This window comes from Mytilus californianus, unplaced genomic scaffold (assembly GCF_021869535.1).
Source record: "Mytilus californianus isolate M0D057914Y unplaced genomic scaffold, xbMytCali1.0.p SCAF_11, whole genome shotgun sequence".
Taxonomy (NCBI): domain Eukaryota; kingdom Metazoa; phylum Mollusca; class Bivalvia; order Mytilida; family Mytilidae; genus Mytilus; species Mytilus californianus.
Window position 1 is genome coordinate 58,374,583 of NW_026262593.1, and position 22,737 is coordinate 58,397,319.

General features: G+C 31.0%; 1 protein-coding gene across 1 annotated transcript in view; it reads right to left on the bottom strand.

The window, feature by feature from the left end:
- Window positions 1–7,939: 7,939 nt before the first annotated feature.
- Window positions 7,940–22,737, bottom strand: part of LOC127720413 (insulin-like growth factor-binding protein complex acid labile subunit) — a 162,631-nt gene continuing 147,833 nt past the window's right edge. The window contains exons 15-16 of the mRNA XM_052226992.1: window positions 21,348–21,502; window positions 7,940–9,425 (exon numbers count right to left, since the gene is read on the bottom strand). Coding sequence (XP_052082952.1) covers window positions 9,310–9,425; window positions 21,348–21,502 — 271 coding nt within the window. The 3' untranslated portion in view covers window positions 7,940–9,309. The remainder of the gene's footprint in view (window positions 9,426–21,347; window positions 21,503–22,737) is intronic.

Below are 22,737 nucleotides of genomic sequence, written 5' to 3' on the forward strand. Positions count from 1 at the left end.
AAAGACGATCAGATACACAATATAAAGCCACTGCATGAGTTGAAAAGGCCAGTGAATATTGACATTTCTTACAATGTATCCATCCATCTTACTCTCGGTTCAAAGCATGACTGGTGATTGCTAAGAAAAGCAAATTCAAAATTGAAAATTGGTAACAAAATTAATGCAGATATGTAGGTGATATATTATTTCTCATAAGCAACAACACATTTCTAAATATTTTCCCCTAAACCTTTCTTATTCAATTCCACCATTGAAAGTAAGAAGATTAAAGAAATAGGTAAACAATTGAAAAGGATGTGATTCCATTAAAAGCTTCTTCTTTTGTGTACTAGTTATTGTTTGTTGAACATGGCATTAGTCAATCATACTTGTATTGTATCCGTACTCTTACTGAATGTAAATAACCAAAATGGCCTGCTAATTGACCAAAAGATTCATACTCAAGGGAACTGCTCTAAGGATATAACCCAAATTTTCACGGAACTATTAATCAGTCAGTAATGATTTATATAAATTTCAGTGAGTATTGATTTAATAGACACCCTTGCTCATTCTGTTAAGGAAATTCAGAACAAGAACATTGGAAAGAATATAAACATTTTTAAATCTTATATTACACGTTTGTCTTAATTTGCGATAAATTAGCCGATTTGCCGGTAATTAACCGAATTAGCCATTGTCAGTGCATATGAACCTTTTTTTCCCGGTGAATTAGCCACATAACCTACACATTTGTTTTTTAACTGTATTTTTGTTGTTTTTAACAGAATGGCAGTCTTAGCTTTTCAGAAGGAACGTTTTTAAAAGATCAATAGCAGTCATTATGATTACTCAATGTTGGTACCTGCTGTTGGAAATGTAACAACTGACAACAAGATAATTTCGTTGAGAGAGAAATATGGTAATATTCAGCCTGAGCATCCTCTGAAATACCAATATTAGATTTATTGATGAATTGACGGATATGATAGATTTTACACCAGTTGAACAGCAACAAGAATACCAATCACGGACACAGTCCGATTTCGATTTACAAGGATTTGGTGACTATGGTGAAGGTAAAACAGCTAGGTTTCCTTCTGAATACGCAAGACGGGAAACAAAAGACAATGACCAGTCAGATTCTGATACACCTTCTGATGAATGTTTGCTTAAACCTGAGACTGAGGAAGTCAAACGTATGTTATCACGTCCCAGTTCAGCATTGGACAAGCCATTAGATTACACTTTGCAGTATGGGGACCACAGGTATTTAACAAAATTGACGAAAAAAAAAACCAATGCTACAAACCACGAATGGTGATCAGGATAAAGTTCAAGATTTTTCAAGTGATCTACATTTTAAGCTAGACAACATTAAAAGAACAAATGATTTACGGTAAAATAAACACTTATCCAATTAAACGTTACAATGACAATGAAAAGCGTGAGTATTCACGAAACCAAAATACACAACATCAGTCATCACAATTTTGATGGCAGCAAGGGACCAATGAGCACAAATCTCAATTAGATTGGCCAGCACCAGTACCAAAACGTCGTCAACAGTTAGAATCATATACACCATCAACAGTGAACCGTTAGAGAATACCTTTACCAGTAATACTTAGGGAACCAGCCTATTCCTTGTGAATACCAAATCCAACATACTCTTCTACTACAAATAGAAATTTGAACCCTCCAATACCATATTTAGATTTAGAGGAGTCATCGCAATTAATGCCTATAGCAAAACCAAAATCAAAGAACATAGAAATATCAAAAGGACTGAAATATGATGGATCATCAAGCTGGAAAACCTTTTATACCAAGTTTCGAAGGTATGCTGATCGTTTATCGTGGACTACCATAGAACAAAAAGACCAACTTTGTTGGTGTTCACATAGTAAAGCAGGAGATTATTATGTTAATTTGATTGATAGAAACCAAAGAATTGATTATTTTGATTTAATTCATAAATTAGATTTGGCTTTACCTTTTTTGTCCTTTTTGGCTTATAGCTCTTCATCTTTTTAATAAGCTTTGGATTTTCAAATATTTTGGCCTCGAGCATCACTGAAGAGACATTGATTGTCGAAATGCGCATCTGGTGAAGATAAATTAGTACCGTTTATGTTATTAGACAAAAGGTTTAATTTTCAATATTTGCCAGAGACTTTGCAAATTCAGTCAAACTTTATGAGTGCAAGACAAACAAAAAGAGAAATTGGAAGACTGGGCAGGCCGAGTTCTATATGTAGCCGGAAAGCATTCAGAAGTATTCCTGACAGATACATGTAAACACAACCTTTCTGGAAAATATGCCAGCTTTTCGTAGATAAAGAAGATGGTCAACATGGTGCCACAGCCAGACCAAAATCTGAAGAAGCAAGCAATCGATCAAATAAAATTGTTCCAACATAATCACATGTCAGTATTTGGTAAGCAAACGAGTAGACAGACCCAACTTCGAATGATGATTGAGCCAAGTTACGATTATAATGGCGACCTGACTATGTAAGCCATTCGTAAGTCAGATACAAAGTCTGAATTGGACAGTGTGTCAAAGCAAATAGAAACATTACTAAAAAGATGACTGCTTTTGAAACATTTCACAAGCAGGAAATTTTCGACATTAAACAGCAGCTTCATAAACAACAACATACAAAGCAGTTGCTTACACAAAATGAAGCCAAGCCACCAGTTCAACCGTTCAGACAGTAAAATCCTAGAACTCAAAGTAATCACCAACAATGGCGTAACAGAGAGAACAAACAAGACAATGAACAACAATCACCGTTTAGTGTACTATTGCTTCTCTGTTTGTCTTTTTCTTTCTTAGTCAAGGTGTTGTCAGTTTATTTTCGACTCATGAGTTTGAATGTCCCTCTGGTATCTTTCGCCTGTCTTTTAGAAGGAGTTGGAGACCACATATTCCGCCTAAAAAAATAGCAAATATGACCTTCTATTTTTGTCATCAGTTTGGACACTTACAACGAAACTGTCCTGATTTAACACGCCCTTAGAACAGCCACTGTTAATACAGATCCTTTCACAAGAAAGAGTCGGGTTCAGGGGCGGAACCCTGACTCATGCCACACCAAACCGACTAACTTTAAAGACAATTTCAAACGACGATAACAATCCACCTGTTTTGTGGACAACCCGTTGAAAACATGTGAAGAATTATTATGGTTTTTGATATGGCGAATCTAGTTGTGTATTTTTAATTGTTTGGCCCCGTTTTCAAATTGGTTTACATTAAGGTCTAAAGGGTCCAAATTCAAACTTTGTTAGATTTCACCAAAAATTGAAACTTGGGGTTCTTTGGTATGCTCAATCTAACCGTGTATTAAGAGTTTTGATTTTGGACCCGGTTCAAATTGGTCTACAGGGTCCAAAATTAAATTCACGGGGTTGTTTGATATGCCAAATCTAAACATGTATCTAATTTTTTTTTTAAATTTTGGTTCAGTTTTCAACTATTCGGGGTTCGACCTCTATGGTCGTATCAAGCTGTGCCCTGCATGCATTTTTTTATAGCTTATTCTCCTTGTGTTATTTTTTTCACCCATGTTCCAAGTCAGTAGTCCATATATGGATTGCTTGTTTTTTATATGGATTGCTTGTTTTTTGTCCGCTGTCTGCTTTAACATAAATCAGGCTACTTTCTTTAATGAACTGTTTTGAATTTGTCATGACGATATTTGTGTTTTTTTGCTCATTGTTGAAACAACTGCTCCAACAGAGTTATGAGTAGGAAAGATTAAAAATGACACTCCGTAAATTTTATGGACACCATCACGAATTGGTTAATCTATACGATGTGTCTGTGTCTAAGATTTAGATTGTGGTTAAACATCTATGTCGCCTGCCTGCTAAGTACCAAACGTGACCTATTCCCGGATATGAATGTTATACCGAGAATGAATTTACATTGCTATACGACATGTCTCGGTATTTTGTACATCCAACACTCATGTATTTATTTTTGATGTTTTTGTTATGGTTTCGGTTGAATAATGTGTTTTGTCGTATCGTTTGTTGTCCAAATAATTATAAAATTGCCTTTCAATACCATCATTGTCATATTCCCGAATATGACTGTTATACTGAATGTGAATTTGCATTGCTGTGCGGCGTGTCTCGGTGTTTTGTACATCCAACATTTATGGATTTATTTTTGATGTTTCTGTTATGGTTTCGGTTAGATAATATGTTATGTCTTATCGTTTGTAGTCCAAATAATTATGAAATTGCCTTTCCATACCATCATTGTCATGAAAATGTTTGGACGAATATTGTGAAAATAATTGTATAAAGTTCGAGATTGGATGTTAGTTACGTAAGCGCGTCACTGTTTTTGATATCCTGTGGTGTTTGTCGTTGATGGAATATGTTCGTTGTTGTTCTGCGGTTTGCATGTTGTGTCGAATTTTATATTATTTGTCTGTGCGTTTCTCTGTTATGAATGTTCTTGCGTGTGTTGGGTGCTGTATTTCTGTCACGTAGTGTTTAAGCGATATTTTTTAACATTGTCATAAAATGGGAGGTTTGGCATGCCATTAAACCAGGTTGAACCAACCATGTTCTCCTAAAATGTCCTGTACCAAGTCAGGAATATGGCAGTTGTTATCAAATAGTTCGTTTCTATGTGTGTTGGCGTTTGTTTTTGTTGCACTTCGGTGTTCCTGTTGTTCCTTTGTTTTCCTCTTATAGTTGATGTGTTTCCCTCGGTTTTGGTTTGTAACCCGGATTTGTTTTCTCTCAATCGATTTATGACTTTTGAACACCGGTATACTACTGTTGTTTTTTATTGAAAGGACTCAGTGAACTTTATCTGTTTACATCCTGGTCCATTGTTCTATGATGGATAATTGCTCACATCCACTTCATTTGAATTTTGGTGGATAGTTGTCTCATTGGCAATTATACCATATCTTCTTATTTTATATCATTTGGAATCACAACACATCCCCTTTTATTAATGTTATATAGAAGCCAAAGTAAACCTTTGACTTTAAGTTCCACCATATATTTCGCCTTCCAATGATTAATTCAGACTTCGATGACTATTTTTATTTGTATTAATCAAATGGAACTTTAATATTAACGGTACCAATTTTACTGCACCAGATGCTCATTTCGACAGTTAATGTCTCTTCAGTGATGACCGAAGCCGACATTTTAAAACCAAAGCTTCATAAAAACGTTGAATGAACTATACTAAAAATAGTTAGGTACTCTAAAGCTGATGAATTACACCTAGAACCTAGAAATTATGTATGAGGGTTCAGACTGATAATTTCGACAAAACATACTTTATGACTGTCACCGTAAGAATGCTCGATTCCATTGTAAATACATTTCAGGAGTAACTACAATCGGGATATTAAATTTTCGTATTCAACAGATTGCATTTGTGTTAAGGATTTTCCGATGAAAAAGTACAGCTGTATGGAAAAAAAGATTTTAAGGCTAAAGATAATTCATCTCTGCAGGTATCCTTATGCTTTGTTTGTGTATAAAGACATACATTGTGACACTGCCGTAAGCGACTTATTATCGGCTGTATACTTGCTTGAGTTAGAAGACGGGTGCCACGTGTTGAGCAGGAACTGCTAACCTTTCCGGATTACGTGAGTTCTCCCTTATTTTTGATGGAGATCGTGTTACTTAGTCAATTGTTTTTTATGTGATGTTTTGTTGTTGTGTTCGTGCTTTTGTTGTTTTTATTTTTGGCAATAGTCTTGTCTGTTGTTATTAAACTTATGATTTTTTATTTTTTTTTGGTTTAAAAGCGAATCCTTCACATATTCATGTTATTAAATGTTTGAATGGCTTAAAAACAATGTAACATACAATATATAATTTATTTAGATAACCTACAATATATTATTTATTTTGAAAACCTACAATATATTATTTATTTTGCTATATAATATATATTTACACACAGTCCTCTAACTGTACATGTAACAATCGAAATGATCACATAAATAAAAAATGGTATGTTGTTACAAGAATTCCTTTCACTTACAACACAGAAAAAACCTGCAACAGAATATAAATAGGGAAGAACAAATGTACTAAATGTCTACAGGAACTTCTAACCCGATCGGAGCACACGAGTTCACCCCCGAGGAGGTTTAGTCTATATTTTTAAGTAATGTTTTAAGAACTTGTTCTTCCTCTTTTTATTTATTGCCATGGATTTGTCAGTTTTCTTCGACATGAGATTTGAGTGTTAACTTTGTGTTCCCCACCTCGGGTTTTTGCAAAGTGTATTGATACACAGTAACCATGTACAAAAACTGAGTTTCTACTACCATTGCACATTATCATCATAGGAAAACAGACAACTGACTGTTCTTTTTCTCAACGACACTTTCGAATAATGAAGGTGTGTTGAGTATGTTGACTCAAATTTTTAAATGTATCTAATACTCTAATATGTGACGTTTACATTTTCTGACGTCAGACAGGCGAAGCAATGAATGTGGTTTTTAATTTGAGAGATGCTTTTGTTCTTTTTTGTAAATAATTGTTTGTTTTGATATTGTAACACAGTGATGACTGCTGTACCCATATTTTGACTATTTTATTTATAATGTCTGTTTTGTTCACGCATCGTTGTAAATATAACGGAATTTGATAAGACTGTCGTACAAGTGAGAGGTTTAGCGCTATAAAACCAGGTTCAATCCACCATTTTCTACATTTGAAAATGCCTGTACCAAGTCAGGAATATGACAGTTGTTGTCCATTCGTTTGATGTGTTTTGTCATTTGATTTTGCCATGTGATTAGGGACTTTCCGATTGAATTTTCCTCGGAGTTCAGTATTTTTGTGATTTTACTTTATACTCCAGTATGACTGAGAATGTTCTAATACATGAATGGGGTGTTACTTTTTATTTCACCGGCTCACAAACATTGTTTTGAATTTACCACCATCTAATAATGTTTCATGCGTACAAAACACACGTTTTCCAGTAAATATATTCAACCATCAAAGTCATCAAGTCGCCCATTGACAAAAGCAGTAGTAAGGCTACAATACTTCATAAAGAATATCAATAAGTAAAATTAGTAAAGCTACAATACTTTATAAAGAATATCAGTAAGTAAAATTAGTAATGTTACAATACTTCATAAAGAATATCAGTAAGTATAATTAGTAAGGCTACACTACTTTATAAAGGATATCAATAAGTAAAATTAGTAAGGCTACACTACTTTATAAAGAATATCAGCAGTCAGGGGCGTTACTTAAACAAGTTATTTTTTTAAGTTACTTATATAAGTAATTTTTGTTTTTAAAAATAATAAAATTACTTAATAGAGTTATTTTAAATTTCAATAGAAGCATAGACTAAATGTAGTTTTCATGAATTTTTACATCATTTTATATCATAAAATAAAGAATTTATTAGATTTGAGAGGAGTATAGAGATAAAGGGTTACTTTAAAAATAATGACAAAAATATTACTTGAATAAGTTATTTTATACTTTTTTGAAAAAAATAGTAATAACACTTATTGAAGGAACATATGTAATTGATTTTGGTTACAAGTTATAAATAACTTCAAGTCTTAATTAATTCACAAGTATCTATCTATTTATATCAGTCTACCTTCAAGATTTTGGAGGAAAATGATAATTTAATAGTCCCATGAGACCAATCTTTGACCCAGAAGCGTCAGTATGAAAGATAAGTGCATCAGAAAGTTAATTAGTGTTTCAGAAGGATTAGATTTTATATTTCATGGGAAAAATAACCAGATGACTGTGAAAATTTGTTAAAGCTACTAAAATCTGTATAATTGGACACCTATAAAAATAATATTCAGAAAAATTACTTATATAAGTAATATTTAAAATAGCCTCGTTTTCAACATTACTTGTATAGGTAATTTTAATTGTTACTTATTTAAGTAATGCCCCTGACTGATCAGTAAGTAAAATTAGTAAGGCTTAATTACTTTATAAGGAATATCAGTAAGTAAAATTAATAAGGCTATAATACTTCATAAAGAATATCAGTAAGTAAAATCTATCATAAATCAATCAAAAGATAATAAATTCAAATTATCATTACAGATATATAGTAAAAAATGTACAGAGTAGACATATGCTACTACTACAAAAAAAAAAACCAAAAAAAAAACCAGCAAAATAAAAAACAGCATTTGCTTTTTTAAATACATATTGTTTTAAATCTATAGACATGATGTAAGTACACAAGGTTTCGAAAAATACACACAGTATTATAACAATAACAAAAACAAATACCTCCAAAAGTAATCTTTACTAGATGGATTTAACAAGACCATACAAAAGAATTCAATGACGTAATCATAGGACTTCAAAGAGAATAGAGCATTTGTATGGACATTCAAGGTTATACACTCTACACAAGCAAGATAAATATCTTTCACAAAAGCAACTAATGGCAATTGGTTCTAAAAATAGAAGATTCCGTAAAACTACCAGTATACCAGTCTACTATTATGCTAGCAAAGGAACAACAATAACGCTTGTCACTAAAACAAAAATGGCTGTTAATTTGGAGAACTTGATTTTATCGCGGTATCTAAGTTTTTTTCTGTAGTTAACTGCTGTGTGTCTTGTTGTTGCAAGCGTAAAGTATGACCTTTGTGAACTTTAGTTTTTGATTGCACATTTGCTACCGTCAATTGACAGAAATGAAAATTGATGAATTATATTTATAAACACAATACATAATGTTTGCCTTATGGCTTATACAACTATGAAACTTAACAACAACAATAAAAAAGCTATATGATAAACCTCTGGAAATGCATATTTGATTGTAATTAGATAAATAAACACTTGTTTCTTTTTATACAGCTGTAAGAAATCATTTAAAAAAAAATAATAAAAACTTGAATTGACCATCTGAGGTCATTATTGACATAACAAGTTAGGACAAGAATATGTAATAACATCAAAAGGCGTCAGAAGCTCTTTACTTGATTAAACTTTATCAGGAACGATCAAAACAAAAAATAAAATTGTCAACCAAGAGTGTACAAGTGTAACAGATCAATTTAAGATTTAAGGGCTCTGTGACAAAAAAGAATAGACAATTAATAGTTAAATCCATCTCAGGTCAACTTTGTTTGGTGGAGATTGAACTTTAGTTTTTAAATTATTCCTAAATTTATCAAAAGATGATATATAATAAAGCACGTTCTTCAGCGGAATTTCAACATTCGTCAGAATCCACTTGAAGGTTTCCTAACTGCTGCGGTGCAGGCAGCAATGCCTGATAAGGATGCGAATAACCAAATCTTGATAGCCTTATCCCATTTGACGATGATTCCATTTATGTCCCAAAACGATGATACAGAAAGCGATGAGTAATACAATGTTGAATCCATGCAAATCAAGAAAGATAACTACTGTATTTATTTTACCTACAAAACAATAAAAATATGATGTTAAGCAATTTGAAATTAATATCTTTCTTTGCTACGTTTGATGTAATATTCACGGCGTCAAATAGATCATGTTCAGTATCCAATCAAATCTTTAACTGAAACTTTTCATCATACTTATTATTGACTATTAAAAAATGGATTGATAATCTGCAAATTCTATTTAGATATAGTCGATATAGTCTAGAAAGTCTATTTTCATTTTCTCGACTCTACTGTAAATATTCTTCAAATTCAAAAGAAGAAATGTTTCAATGTGTTTCTTACAAGTCTGTAGTCGATAAAACATTTAAAAGCAAGGAGACAGATCGGATTTCATTAAGTTTAGACAATAAGTAATTGATACAGCCGGAGTACTGCAATAAATGCACTCCATATAAGAACACTATCTGCACAAAAGATGTGATGCATGCAATAACAGTTATAAGCCAGATGATACCAAAGGGACATTTAAACTCATAAGACGAATACAAGCTGCAATGTCATGACAAAACAAACCACAAAAAAACGAATAACAATGAAAATTGCAGACAAATAAAAGCTTACAAAACATTACAGGAAAATTTAAAGATTAAGCAACCTTAACCCGACTAAAAACCTGGGGTGATCTCAATAAATAAATCATTATAGGAAATTTTGCTTCTGATGTATTGTAACCACAGGTTCTACTGCAACGTAACTATATAGAAATGGAAAGTTCTCCGCCGCCGCCGGCGGATAGTAATTTCTTTGTCTCGCCAAAAAAAAAAAAAAAAAAAAAAAAAATCGAACCAGTTAGCAAAACTAATAAATCATGTGAAAATTATTTGTAATTATTTTTAATCGTTCAGCAGATGTAAACAACGACATACTCGAGTTTCATCTGACAACGCGATACGACAAACTTGTTTTCATCTTTAACTATAAAAAGCATTTTACGGGTAATGATTATTAGAAAGCTGTTAAGGTAGATAGATGTTTCAAATAAAAACGATAGAAATTCTGTTTTATTTGCAAACATGTACTTTGTATCGTGATATTTCCAAAAATGGATGTAAAAGATTTGATCACATATTATTTTTTCAAGCTAGAAGGTTGTGCAAAATTTGCAAAGTTAAGAAAACCACATTTGTGTGAATCGAAAGAAAACTGAATGAGGCAATGTTTAAGACAAAAACAATTGAAGCAGCTTTTAGGAAATAAAGGATCAATATGGGTCACTCGAGTAACATTTTTGCTCAAAAACAATTATAGGTTCATTTATTCAGTAAGTTGACGTATTTAAATTATATATAATTTGTAGGGCTACATCAAAAAAAAATATGAAGAAACAGATCGAAAAGATAACATAAATGACGCAGTTTGATTTTTTTTTTACAAATTAATTACATCCATGCAGGCCGTTTCTATATTTATACAATTTCAAGAAATCTTTTCAAGCTAATACGATATTTTATAAAGTATATAGGACTTATAGTATTCTTTATGAGTATAGATTATTATATGGCATTGTTCCTTCATACCAGACCTCTTATCGGCCCTAGGCCATGATATCAGCGCAAAATTCGAAAGACTCGAGGTTGATATCACGACCGAGGGCCACTGAAGGGTATGACATGAAAAATGACATGTTATGATCTTTTGATCACATAATTCAGCAGAAGAACAGACTCTTAAGAACTATGCCTAAAACTTTAAAAAAAAAGCATTGATTGGTTCATGTGTTTTGCATTAATTTTTCATAATGTATTTTCCTGTTTCCAAATATTTGTTTTTTAACCTCCTTTGTTATGTTTTTAACTGAATCCATTTATCCATTTATGTCCCAAAACGATGATACAGAAAGCGATGAGTAATACAATGTTGAATCCATGCAAATCAAGAAAGATAACTACTGTATTTATTTTACCTACAAAACAATAAAAATATGATGTTAAGCAATTTGAAATTAATATCTTTCTTTGCTACGTTTGATGTAATATTCACGGCGTCAAATAGATCATGTTCAGTATCCAATCAAATCTTTAACTGAAACTTTTCATCATACTTATTATTGACTATTAAAAAATGGATTGATAATCTGCAAATTCTATTTAGATATAGTCGATATAGTCTAGAAAGTCTATTTTCATTTTCTCGACTCTACTGTAAATATTCTTCAAATTCAAAAGAAGAAATGTTTCAATGTGTTTCTTACAAGTCTGTAGTCGATAAAACATTTAAAAGCAAGGAGACAGATCGGATTTCAGTAAGTTTAGACAATAAGTAATTGATACAGCCGGAGTACTGCAATAAATGCACTCCATATAAGAACACTATCTGCACAAAAGATGTGATGCATGCAATAACAGTTATAAGCCAGATGATACCAAAGGGACATTTAAACTCATAAGACGAATACAAGCTGCAATGTCATGACAAAACAAACCACAAAAAAACGAATAACAATGAAAATTGCAGACAAATAAAAGCTTACAAAACATTACAGGAAAATTTAAAGATTAAGCAACCTTAACCCGACTAAAAACCTGGGGTGATCTCAATAAATAAATCATTATAGGAAATTTTGCTTCTGATGTATTGTAACCACAGGTTCTACTGCAACGTAACTATATAGAAATGGAAAGTTCTCCGCCGCCGCCGGCGGATAGTAATTTCTTTGTCTCGCCAAAAAAAAAAAAAAAAAAAAAAAAATCGAACCAGTTAGCAAAACTAATAAATCATGTGAAAATTATTTGTAATTATTTTTAATCGTTCAGCAGATGTAAACAACGACATACTCGAGTTTCATCTGACAACGCGATACGACAAACTTGTTTTCATCTTTAACTATAAAAAGCATTTTACGGGTAATGATTATTAGAAAGCTGTTAAGGTAGATAGATGTTTCAAATAAAAACGATAGAAATTCTGTTTTATTTGCAAACATGTACTTTGTATCGTGATATTTCCAAAAATGGATGTAAAAGATTTGATCACATATTATTTTTTCAAGCTAGAAGGTTGTGCAAAATTTGCAAAGTTAAGAAAACCACATTTGTGTGAATCGAAAGAAAACTGAATGAGGCAATGTTTAAGACAAAAACAATTGAAGCAGCTTTTAGGAAATAAAGGATCAATATGGGTCACTCGAGTAACATTTTTGCTCAAAAACAATTATAGGTTCATTTATTCAGTAAGTTGACGTATTTAAATTATATATAATTTGTAGGGCTACATCAAAAAAAAATATGAAGAAACAGATCGAAAAGATAACATAAATGACGCAGTTTGATTTTTTTTTTACAAATTAATTACATCCATGCAGGCCGTTTCTATATTTATACAATTTCAAGAAATCTTTTCAAGCTAATACGATATTTTATAAAGTATATAGGACTTATAGTATTCTTTATGAGTATAGATTATTATATGGCATTGTTCCTTCATACCAGACCTCTTATCGGCCCTAGGCCATGATATCAGCGCAAAATTCGAAAGACTCGAGGTTGATATCACGACCGAGGGCCACTGAAGGGTATGACATGAAAAATGACATGTTATGATCTTTTGATCACATAATTCAGCAGAAGAACAGACTCTTAAGAACTATGCCTAAAACTTTAAAAAAAAAGCATTGATTGGTTCATGTGTTTTGCATTAATTTTTCATAATGTATTTTCCTGTTTCCAAATATTTGTTTTTTAACCTCCTTTGTTATGTTTTTAACTGAATCCATTTATCCATTTATGTCCCAAAACGATGATACAGAAAGCGATGAGTAATACAATGTTGAATCCATGCAAATCAAGAAAGATAACTACTGTATTTATTTTACCTACAAAACAATAAAAATATGATGTTAAGCAATTTGAAATTAATATCTTTCTTTGCTACGTTTGATGTAATATTCACGGCGTCAAATAGATCATGTTCAGTATCCAATCAAATCTTTAACTGAAACTTTTCATCATACTTATTATTGACTATTAAAAAATGGATTGATAATCTGCAAATTCTATTTAGATATAGTCGATATAGTCTAGAAAGTCTATTTTCATTTTCTCGACTCTACTGTAAATATTCTTCAAATTCAAAAGAAGAAATGTTTCAATGTGTTTCTTACAAGTCTGTAGTCGATAAAACATTTAAAAGCAAGGAGACAGATCGGATTTCAGTAAGTTTAGACAATAAGTAATTGATACAGCCGGAGTACTGCAATAAATGCACTCCATATAAGAACACTATCTGCACAAAAGATGTGATGCATGCAATAACAGTTATAAGCCAGATGATACCAAAGGGACATTTAAACTCATAAGACGAATACAAGCTGCAATGTCATGACAAAACAAACCACAAAAAAACGAATAACAATGAAAATTGCAGACAAATAAAAGCTTACAAAACATTACAGGAAAATTTAAAGATTAAGCAACCTTAACCCGACTAAAAACCTGGGGTGATCTCAATAAATAAATCATTATAGGAAATTTTGCTTCTGATGTATTGTAACCACAGGTTCTACTGCAACGTAACTATATAGAAATGGAAAGTTCTCCGCCGCCGCCGGCGGATAGTAATTTCTTTGTCTCGCCAAAAAAAAAAAAAAAAAAAAAAAAATCGAACCAGTTAGCAAAACTAATAAATCATGTGAAAATTATTTGTAATTATTTTTAATCGTTCAGCAGATGTAAACAACGACATACTCGAGTTTCATCTGACAACGCGATACGACAAACTTGTTTTCATCTTTAACTATAAAAAGCATTTTACGGGTAATGATTATTAGAAAGCTGTTAAGGTAGATAGATGTTTCAAATAAAAACGATAGAAATTCTGTTTTATTTGCAAACATGTACTTTGTATCGTGATATTTCCAAAAATGGATGTAAAAGATTTGATCACATATTATTTTTTCAAGCTAGAAGGTTGTGCAAAATTTGCAAAGTTAAGAAAACCACATTTGTGTGAATCGAAAGAAAACTGAATGAGGCAATGTTTAAGACAAAAACAATTGAAGCAGCTTTTAGGAAATAAAGGATCAATATGGGTCACTCGAGTAACATTTTTGCTCAAAAACAATTATAGGTTCATTTATTCAGTAAGTTGACGTATTTAAATTATATATAATTTGTAGGGCTACATCAAAAAAAAAATATGAAGAAACAGATCGAAAAGATAACATAAATGACGCAGTTTGATTTTTTTTTTACAAATTAATTACATCCATGCAGGCCGTTTCTATATTTATACAATTTCAAGAAATCTTTTCAAGCTAATACGATATTTTATAAAGTATATAGGACTTATAGTATTCTTTATGAGTATAGATTATTATATGGCATTGTTCCTTCATACCAGACCTCTTATCGGCCCTAGGCCATGATATCAGCGCAAAATTCGAAAGACTCGAGGTTGATATCACGACCGAGGGCCACTGAAGGGTATGACATGAAAAATGACATGTTATGATCTTTTGATCACATAATTCAGCAGAAGAACAGACTCTTAAGAACTATGCCTAAAACTTTAAAAAAAAAGCATTGATTGGTTCATGTGTTTTGCATTAATTTTTCATAATGTATTTTCCTGTTTCCAAATATTTGTTTTTTAACCTCCTTTGTTATGTTTTTAACTGAATCCATTTATCCATTTATGTCCCAAAACGATGATACAGAAAGCGATGAGTAATACAATGTTGAATCCATGCAAATCAAGAAAGATAACTACTGTATTTATTTTACCTACAAAACAATAAAAATATGATGTTAAGCAATTTGAAATTAATATCTTTCTTTGCTACGTTTGATGTAATATTCACGGCGTCAAATAGATCATGTTCAGTATCCAATCAAATCTTTAACTGAAACTTTTCATCATACTTATTATTGACTATTAAAAAATGGATTGATAATCTGCAAATTCTATTTAGATATAGTCGATATAGTCTAGAAAGTCTATTTTCATTTTCTCGACTCTACTGTAAATATTCTTCAAATTCAAAAGAAGAAATGTTTCAATGTGTTTCTTACAAGTCTGTAGTCGATAAAACATTTAAAAGCAAGGAGACAGATCGGATTTCAGTAAGTTTAGACAATAAGTAATTGATACAGCCGGAGTACTGCAATAAATGCACTCCATATAAGAACACTATCTGCACAAAAGATGTGATGCATGCAATAACAGTTATAAGCCAGATGATACCAAAGGGACATTTAAACTCATAAGACGAATACAAGCTGCAATGTCATGACAAAACAAACCACAAAAAAACGAATAACAATGAAAATTGCAGACAAATAAAAGCTTACAAAACATTACAGGAAAATTTAAAGATTAAGCAACCTTAACCCGACTAAAAACCTGGGGTGATCTCAATAAATAAATCATTATAGGAAATTTTGCTTCTGATGTATTGTAACCACAGGTTCTACTGCAACGTAACTATATAGAAATGGAAAGTTCTCCGCCGCCGCCGGCGGATAGTAATTTCTTTGTCTCGCCAAAAAAAAAAAAAAAAAAAAAAAAATCGAACCAGTTAGCAAAACTAATAAATCATGTGAAAATTATTTGTAATTATTTTTAATCGTTCAGCAGATGTAAACAACGACATACTCGAGTTTCATCTGACAACGCGATACGACAAACTTGTTTTCATCTTTAACTATAAAAAGCATTTTACGGGTAATGATTATTAGAAAGCTGTTAAGGTAGATAGATGTTTCAAATAAAAACGATAGAAATTCTGTTTTATTTGCAAACATGTACTTTGTATCGTGATATTTCCAAAAATGGATGTAAAAGATTTGATCACATATTATTTTTTCAAGCTAGAAGGTTGTGCAAAATTTGCAAAGTTAAGAAAACCACATTTGTGTGAATCGAAAGAAAACTGAATGAGGCAATGTTTAAGACAAAAACAATTGAAGCAGCTTTTAGGAAATAAAGGATCAATATGGGTCACTCGAGTAACATTTTTGCTCAAAAACAATTATAGGTTCATTTATTCAGTAAGTTGACGTATTTAAATTATATATAATTTGTAGGGCTACATCAAAAAAAAATATGAAGAAACAGATCGAAAAGATAACATAAATGACGCAGTTTGATTTTTTTTTTACAAATTAATTACATCCATGCAGGCCGTTTCTATATTTATACAATTTCAAGAAATCTTTTCAAGCTAATACGATATTTTATAAAGTATATAGGACTTATAGTATTCTTTATGAGTATAGATTATTATATGGCATTGTTCCTTCATACCAGACCTCTTATCGGCCCTAGGCCATGATATCAGCGCAAAATTCGAAAGACTCGAGGTTGATATCACGACCGAGGGCCACTGAAGGGTATGACATGAAAAATGACATGTTATGATCTTTTGATCACATAATTCAGCAGAAGAACAGACTCTTAAGAACTATGCCTAAAACTTTAAAAAAAAAGCATTGATTGGTTCATGTGTTTTGCATTAATTTTTCATAATGTATTTTCCTGTTTCCAAATATTTGTTTTTTAACCTCCTTTGTTATGTTTTTAACTGAAAACAACTGAGGTGTATATTCCGGAATCTGCAGAGTGAGGTCGAAATGCCATACGATAACGTTACGGAAAGGCATACGATAATAACTGTAAGCAGTTAATACATTTTCATATCAGCCCTCTAAACACCATTGACTCTAAGTATATCATACCATAGTTTCATCAATTTGAAGTAAAAAAAAAAATGTGTTACAAACTTTATAAGTAATCTTATCGACTTTAAAAAAAAAAATTATATTGTGTTAAAAACATTTCATATGTATTTCAAGATATATATTTATACCAAATACTTCGTTAAAAACTTGTATGGTTTACAAGAAATCTTTAAAAGTATACAATACATCTATTATTTTTTTTATTATATTTCTTTTTAACTCTATAAAATATCTTATTAACTTTATTTGATATCTTATTAACTGCTATATATTTATTATGATTGGTATATCAGATATCGTAATTGAATAGTAAGATATCTTATATAGTTTATCTTATTTGATATATAAGATATTTTATTAGGTTAATACAAAGTATAATCACAAAAATACTGAACTCCGAGGAAAATTTTCAAGGAAAGTCCCTAATCAAATGGCAATATCAAAAGCTCAAACGCATCAAACGAATGGATAACAACTGTCATATTCCTGACTTGGTAATAAAATATTTTATTAAAATGGATAAGATATGTTATGAGGTTAATAATATATGTTATTAGGTTTATAAGATATGTTATTAGGTTAATAAGATATATGAGTAATCTAATAAGATATTTATCTAAGTTAATAAGATATCTCCTTTTGGTTTATAAGATAGACCAAATATACCAAAGGGACGTTCAAACTCTGAAAATGATTTTCCATCTTAAGCCAGAACAGTAGTTTTCAATAATTTGATATATTGATTTAATTTTCAGCACTTAATTTTACTCTATAAGACCACATAAATACAATTTCAACTTATATATAAGCAAAATGTAATTAGAGAAGTCTTCTCAAAAGACCCAAGACCTGCAAACAAGAAATTTTATATGCAATTCATTAAATTTTTCATTTTCTCTACATGTGTATCATGTTATTTTATAGTTGAAATCTACATTTTAAAAGTATAATCGCGCACCTCATATTAAAAAAAATTTTCATGTGCAATTCATTTTTTTAAAAATTTTCTTGAGAAGTTTGGTGTACATGGGCTTGACACTATAGCCAGAAGTATGACATTTTCCCGGATGTTCCAATCAACATTATTAAATAGTTTTTTTTTTTACCCCAGAGGGCTTTTTGTAAAAATAGATAATTTTCGTAAATAATTATAAGCTCTGATCTTACCTGTTGTACATTCTGTTTCTGATGGTGGAAAGGAATGTGACAAAAATTGAAAAAAAAGAAAGAGTTTTAAAACGCAATAAGCTATCAATCATTCAATAAAATGATAAAAAACCTACCTTTGGCAAAAATAATTATTCAACAAACAGACAACAGCATATAAAGAAGAAATGCCATTTTTTCACTGGAAATCAAAGTGTTAACTATACTTGCACCGAACCATGTTTCATTGTTGCAATGAGTAATGCTTCCCTTGACATGTCTTGGATTGTTAGTGTTTAAAATAGATGAGCAAGCAAAAAAAAAGGTTAATATGGGATACGACAAAAATGGAGGTACATTTACTTATACATATAAGTAGAGTGATAATGAGACAAAATAAAACTTCATTTAAGGGGGTACAGAACAACTAAGGAACTTTTCTCTTAAAAAATCAGCTATCATACTATTAGTAAAAAAAATCAAGCTGTTAAATGAGTAAAATTAGTCTATGTCTAACAGCCATATATCTAATGAAATTATTCCTGTAAATTGTGAGGTTTAAATTTTTATATTTTGGCAACAGGTCAAAGTTTATATATTTTGTGAAAATTTTGTGAAAATTAAACTAGACAAATCTAGTTTAGTCAAAGCGTTTGGCACCCCCTTAATTTGTCTAATTCGTTACAGGCTTCGGATTTTTTGCATAGTCGAGTGACATTATTGTTTTTTTTTCAAGTTTAATATTTCTACGTTTAATTTCAAAAACATACAACACCAAGTTATGAAGAAATGTAATAGATTATTTTTGTCTTAGTACATTTTAATTTTAAAAAAATACAATCAGGTTTTATCTGTAATACTTCTAATAAAACATAGTTGATGCCGAGTAGTAATTCAGACAGGTGCTGTTGTCTCTCTGACAAGCACAATGTTTTAATTAGACAACGTGATGCCCCCGCACTCCACTTTGAAGTAACTGTAGTCCATGTAGGACTTTCTTTGAGATATTATTGTGTCTTGGAGACACATTTGATGCCCCTGTAAATGCAAAGTGTTATTTTAAAATACACAAAGTTGAGCATGGGAGCACGCTCCTCTTATGCAAGTAAATACTTTAAAAAATGACAAAGTTCATCTATCTCCCAAAAGAGCAAATATTAATAAAAATCAAAACCCTGACCACAAGCACACCTTCAATATATGTACAAACAGACAGCAAAGTGAAAACTTCCTAGGATTCAAACTAAAAAAGTTGCGGGCATAAAAAGTAGTTCAAAATAAATCCTTGACAGGAAAAACAAACTATAAATGAAACAGACCACTGATCACAAAGAAAACACTTTTATGAAATAAACATAGAACAACTAAAGTTTAAACAATATTAAACCAACATAAATCAACCAAAAAGGATTTTATAAGATTTTAAAATATGGTTTTTTAAACTATATGAAATAAAATTATAAAAAGGAAAGTAGGGGTTAGTGGACACATGTTTTTAATGGCATAGCATGAATAAAACCAGGGGATCCCGAAAATCTGGCAAAAATTCAAAAACAAGAGCAGTGAACATCCTTAAACAAATTTGATGCTGAGTAGAAATTCAGACAGGTGCTGTTGTATTTTCTGACAAGCACAATGTTTAAAAAAGTAGTATAAAATAAATCCTTGTGAGGAAAACAAAACTATATATCAAACAGGCCACTGATCACAAAGAAAACGTTTTTGAAATTCACATAGAAAAAGTGAAGTTTCAACGTTATCAACCCCAACACGAGAAAAACTGGAATATATTCAAATGATGTTGGAAGAATTAGAAGTCCGTTTTCTATTTTTGTTGTTGTTATTTCTGAGTTAGTTGTGGGTGTAATACATGTACTAGACCTACGATTGACGTATGTGTTAATGCATTTTCAAAAAGAAAAGTGCAGCTCTGACATACGGTTTCAAATATACAAAACCATAAAAAAATCGACCAAAAAAAAAAAAAACATACTTGCATAACACAAATAATTGAATCTACGTTTATAAAAGTAAAGCGAGAGTTGACAAAACGCAAAAAGAATGTCAAAGGTCTTGAACTACAGATTACAGTACCTACCGTATTGAGTTTATTTTATGTTTGCTTGTTTGACCTCTCGCTTTGTTTAGTATAACAACTAACTACAGTATAGATCAATTCATATCCGGAGTATTCTTTTAATAACATTAACGATACTAATTTTACTGCACCAGACGCGCAATTCGACAATCAAAGTCTCTTCATTGATGATCGAGGCCAAACTATTTGAAAATCCAAAACTTATAAGAAATTTTCAAATTTAGCACTGGTAAAAGTTTTGTGAACAAGTGCGTAACACAAGTTAGGAATATAACAATTGTCCCTAGTTATTCAATTGAACTATGTTCCCCATCCACATTAAGTCAAGATATTTGGACATTTCTGCTAATTGACGATTAATGTAAGTTAATTTGTTATTTTGAATTTATATTTTTAACGCAATGATTCAAAAAAGAAAAAAAAAACTTAGATGTAACTAAGAAGTTTCGTATTGATTCAATAGTTTCATTTGAATGGGAAGAGCAATACACAAATTTAGAAAAAAGTGATGTAGTTTGAAATGATAACAAGGTTTTCAACGACGAAATGATGTGTGCCGTATCATGATAATTATTGAAATGTTTGTTAGTGACTTTATCTAGAGCCCCGTTATTCTCGACGCAACATTCTTTTTAATAATTACTGATTTTGCTGATATATATTCAGGGCCAAATATTTCATGCATAATCTAGTTCATCCGTTATATGACTTCCATCATCTGACAACTTTGATTATACACCGTTATGATATTTTCGATAGCATTAATTAAGTTTTCGACTACGTTGCGGCCTTCAAAAGGGCTATACAATATGGATATTCTATAGCGATATATATTTGTCTCAATGGAAGTCATGTCACATCTCCTTATTGTATACTATACAGCTGCTACCAAGATTCAATTGATTGTACAGTTTATTAGTATCTTGATCAGTTACACCACTGTTAGAGGTAAGATGGCAGTTGAATCGTTTCATTATATTAGTTGTATTATATTACCTAGCAGTGAGCAGTAGATGAAGTTCTGGTCAATTAACAGGTTTGCACCTTTGCACCTTGCACCGGAATTTCCGAAGTCATTATTCCTTTGAAGAAAATCCTTGAATTCTTTCATCATACACATTGAGCAATTCAAAGGATTACTTTCTAGCTTCCTGTTTATACAAAAAAAAAAATGATTTTCTTTGATGCATTAAATATCAATTGAACTTTTGTTTTCAAATTTAAAAGAAATAAAATTGCATGCCCTTTTCATGATGTATACATAATACAAAACGACGTCGAGTATAATGCCAGTCGATAATATCCTACAACATGTATGTTCGTTTTCTGTTATTTTATGTCCCATCTAACTAATGGAGCGTTAAACGACCTACACAGGAACTTAATCCTTTAAGATAATTCAAATCAATAAAATAAATCAAAACGTCCTTATTACCAAATCAAATTAAAACGAAATTTATACATTTCACTTTATATTGCAGGTGGTTTTATAAAAGATAAAAAGAAATGAAAAGTCAAACTTAAAGCATTATGAAGAACAATTTTTTGGTTGTTCTCAAAATGTGAATTCCCTATAGCTTACGTATATCGCCAGATTGATAAGGGTATTCTACGTTAGGAAGGTTTAATCTCAATCATAAAGAACAGTGTGTCCCTACTCAAGTTAAACTCTTTTATCATAAAGGAATACAGGATAACATCTCTATTGACAAATTCAGATGATATTTATTAGCTGTCTGACCTATTCAATAACATCAATTTGAACGACCTTTATTTTTTTTTTTCGAAAATGGTAGACTTTAAACATTATACAAAATAAATTAAACGTTATTCAAACATCTATGAGGAAATTTGAAAACATTTCTAGAAAGTTATAATATATATTGCATTCTCAAAAACTTATGTTACTTATAAGAATTGAATAAAAGGAGAGGGATGGGTACGATATGACAGCAAACAAGCAACATATGGAGAATTTTGTAATTTGACTGTTCTGTATAAAATAGCATAACGTGTTTCTCTATTACGTTTGGCATATTTGTCAATGCAGACAGATTAACATTGGCAATAATTGGCCAACGGAAGTCTAATATATCTGTTTTGTAAACTGTTTAATATATTGCAAACACACTGACAGATTTTCATAATATAATATATTGTTATTATTTATTCATGTCTCACATTATTGATATAAGACTAAAACATCTTCAATGTCTGCACTTAAGTATATAAAAATCAAATAATTTAATGACCATATTTTTCAAAAGTGTTGGCAGATTTTTTTGTGAGGTCTTCTGACATGTTTTATATATTCTGTTATGTAATCGAGTCCAAAGTCAGTGGAGATGGCGTTAAGTAGAACGTTGTTGTGTGCATGCAGACAATA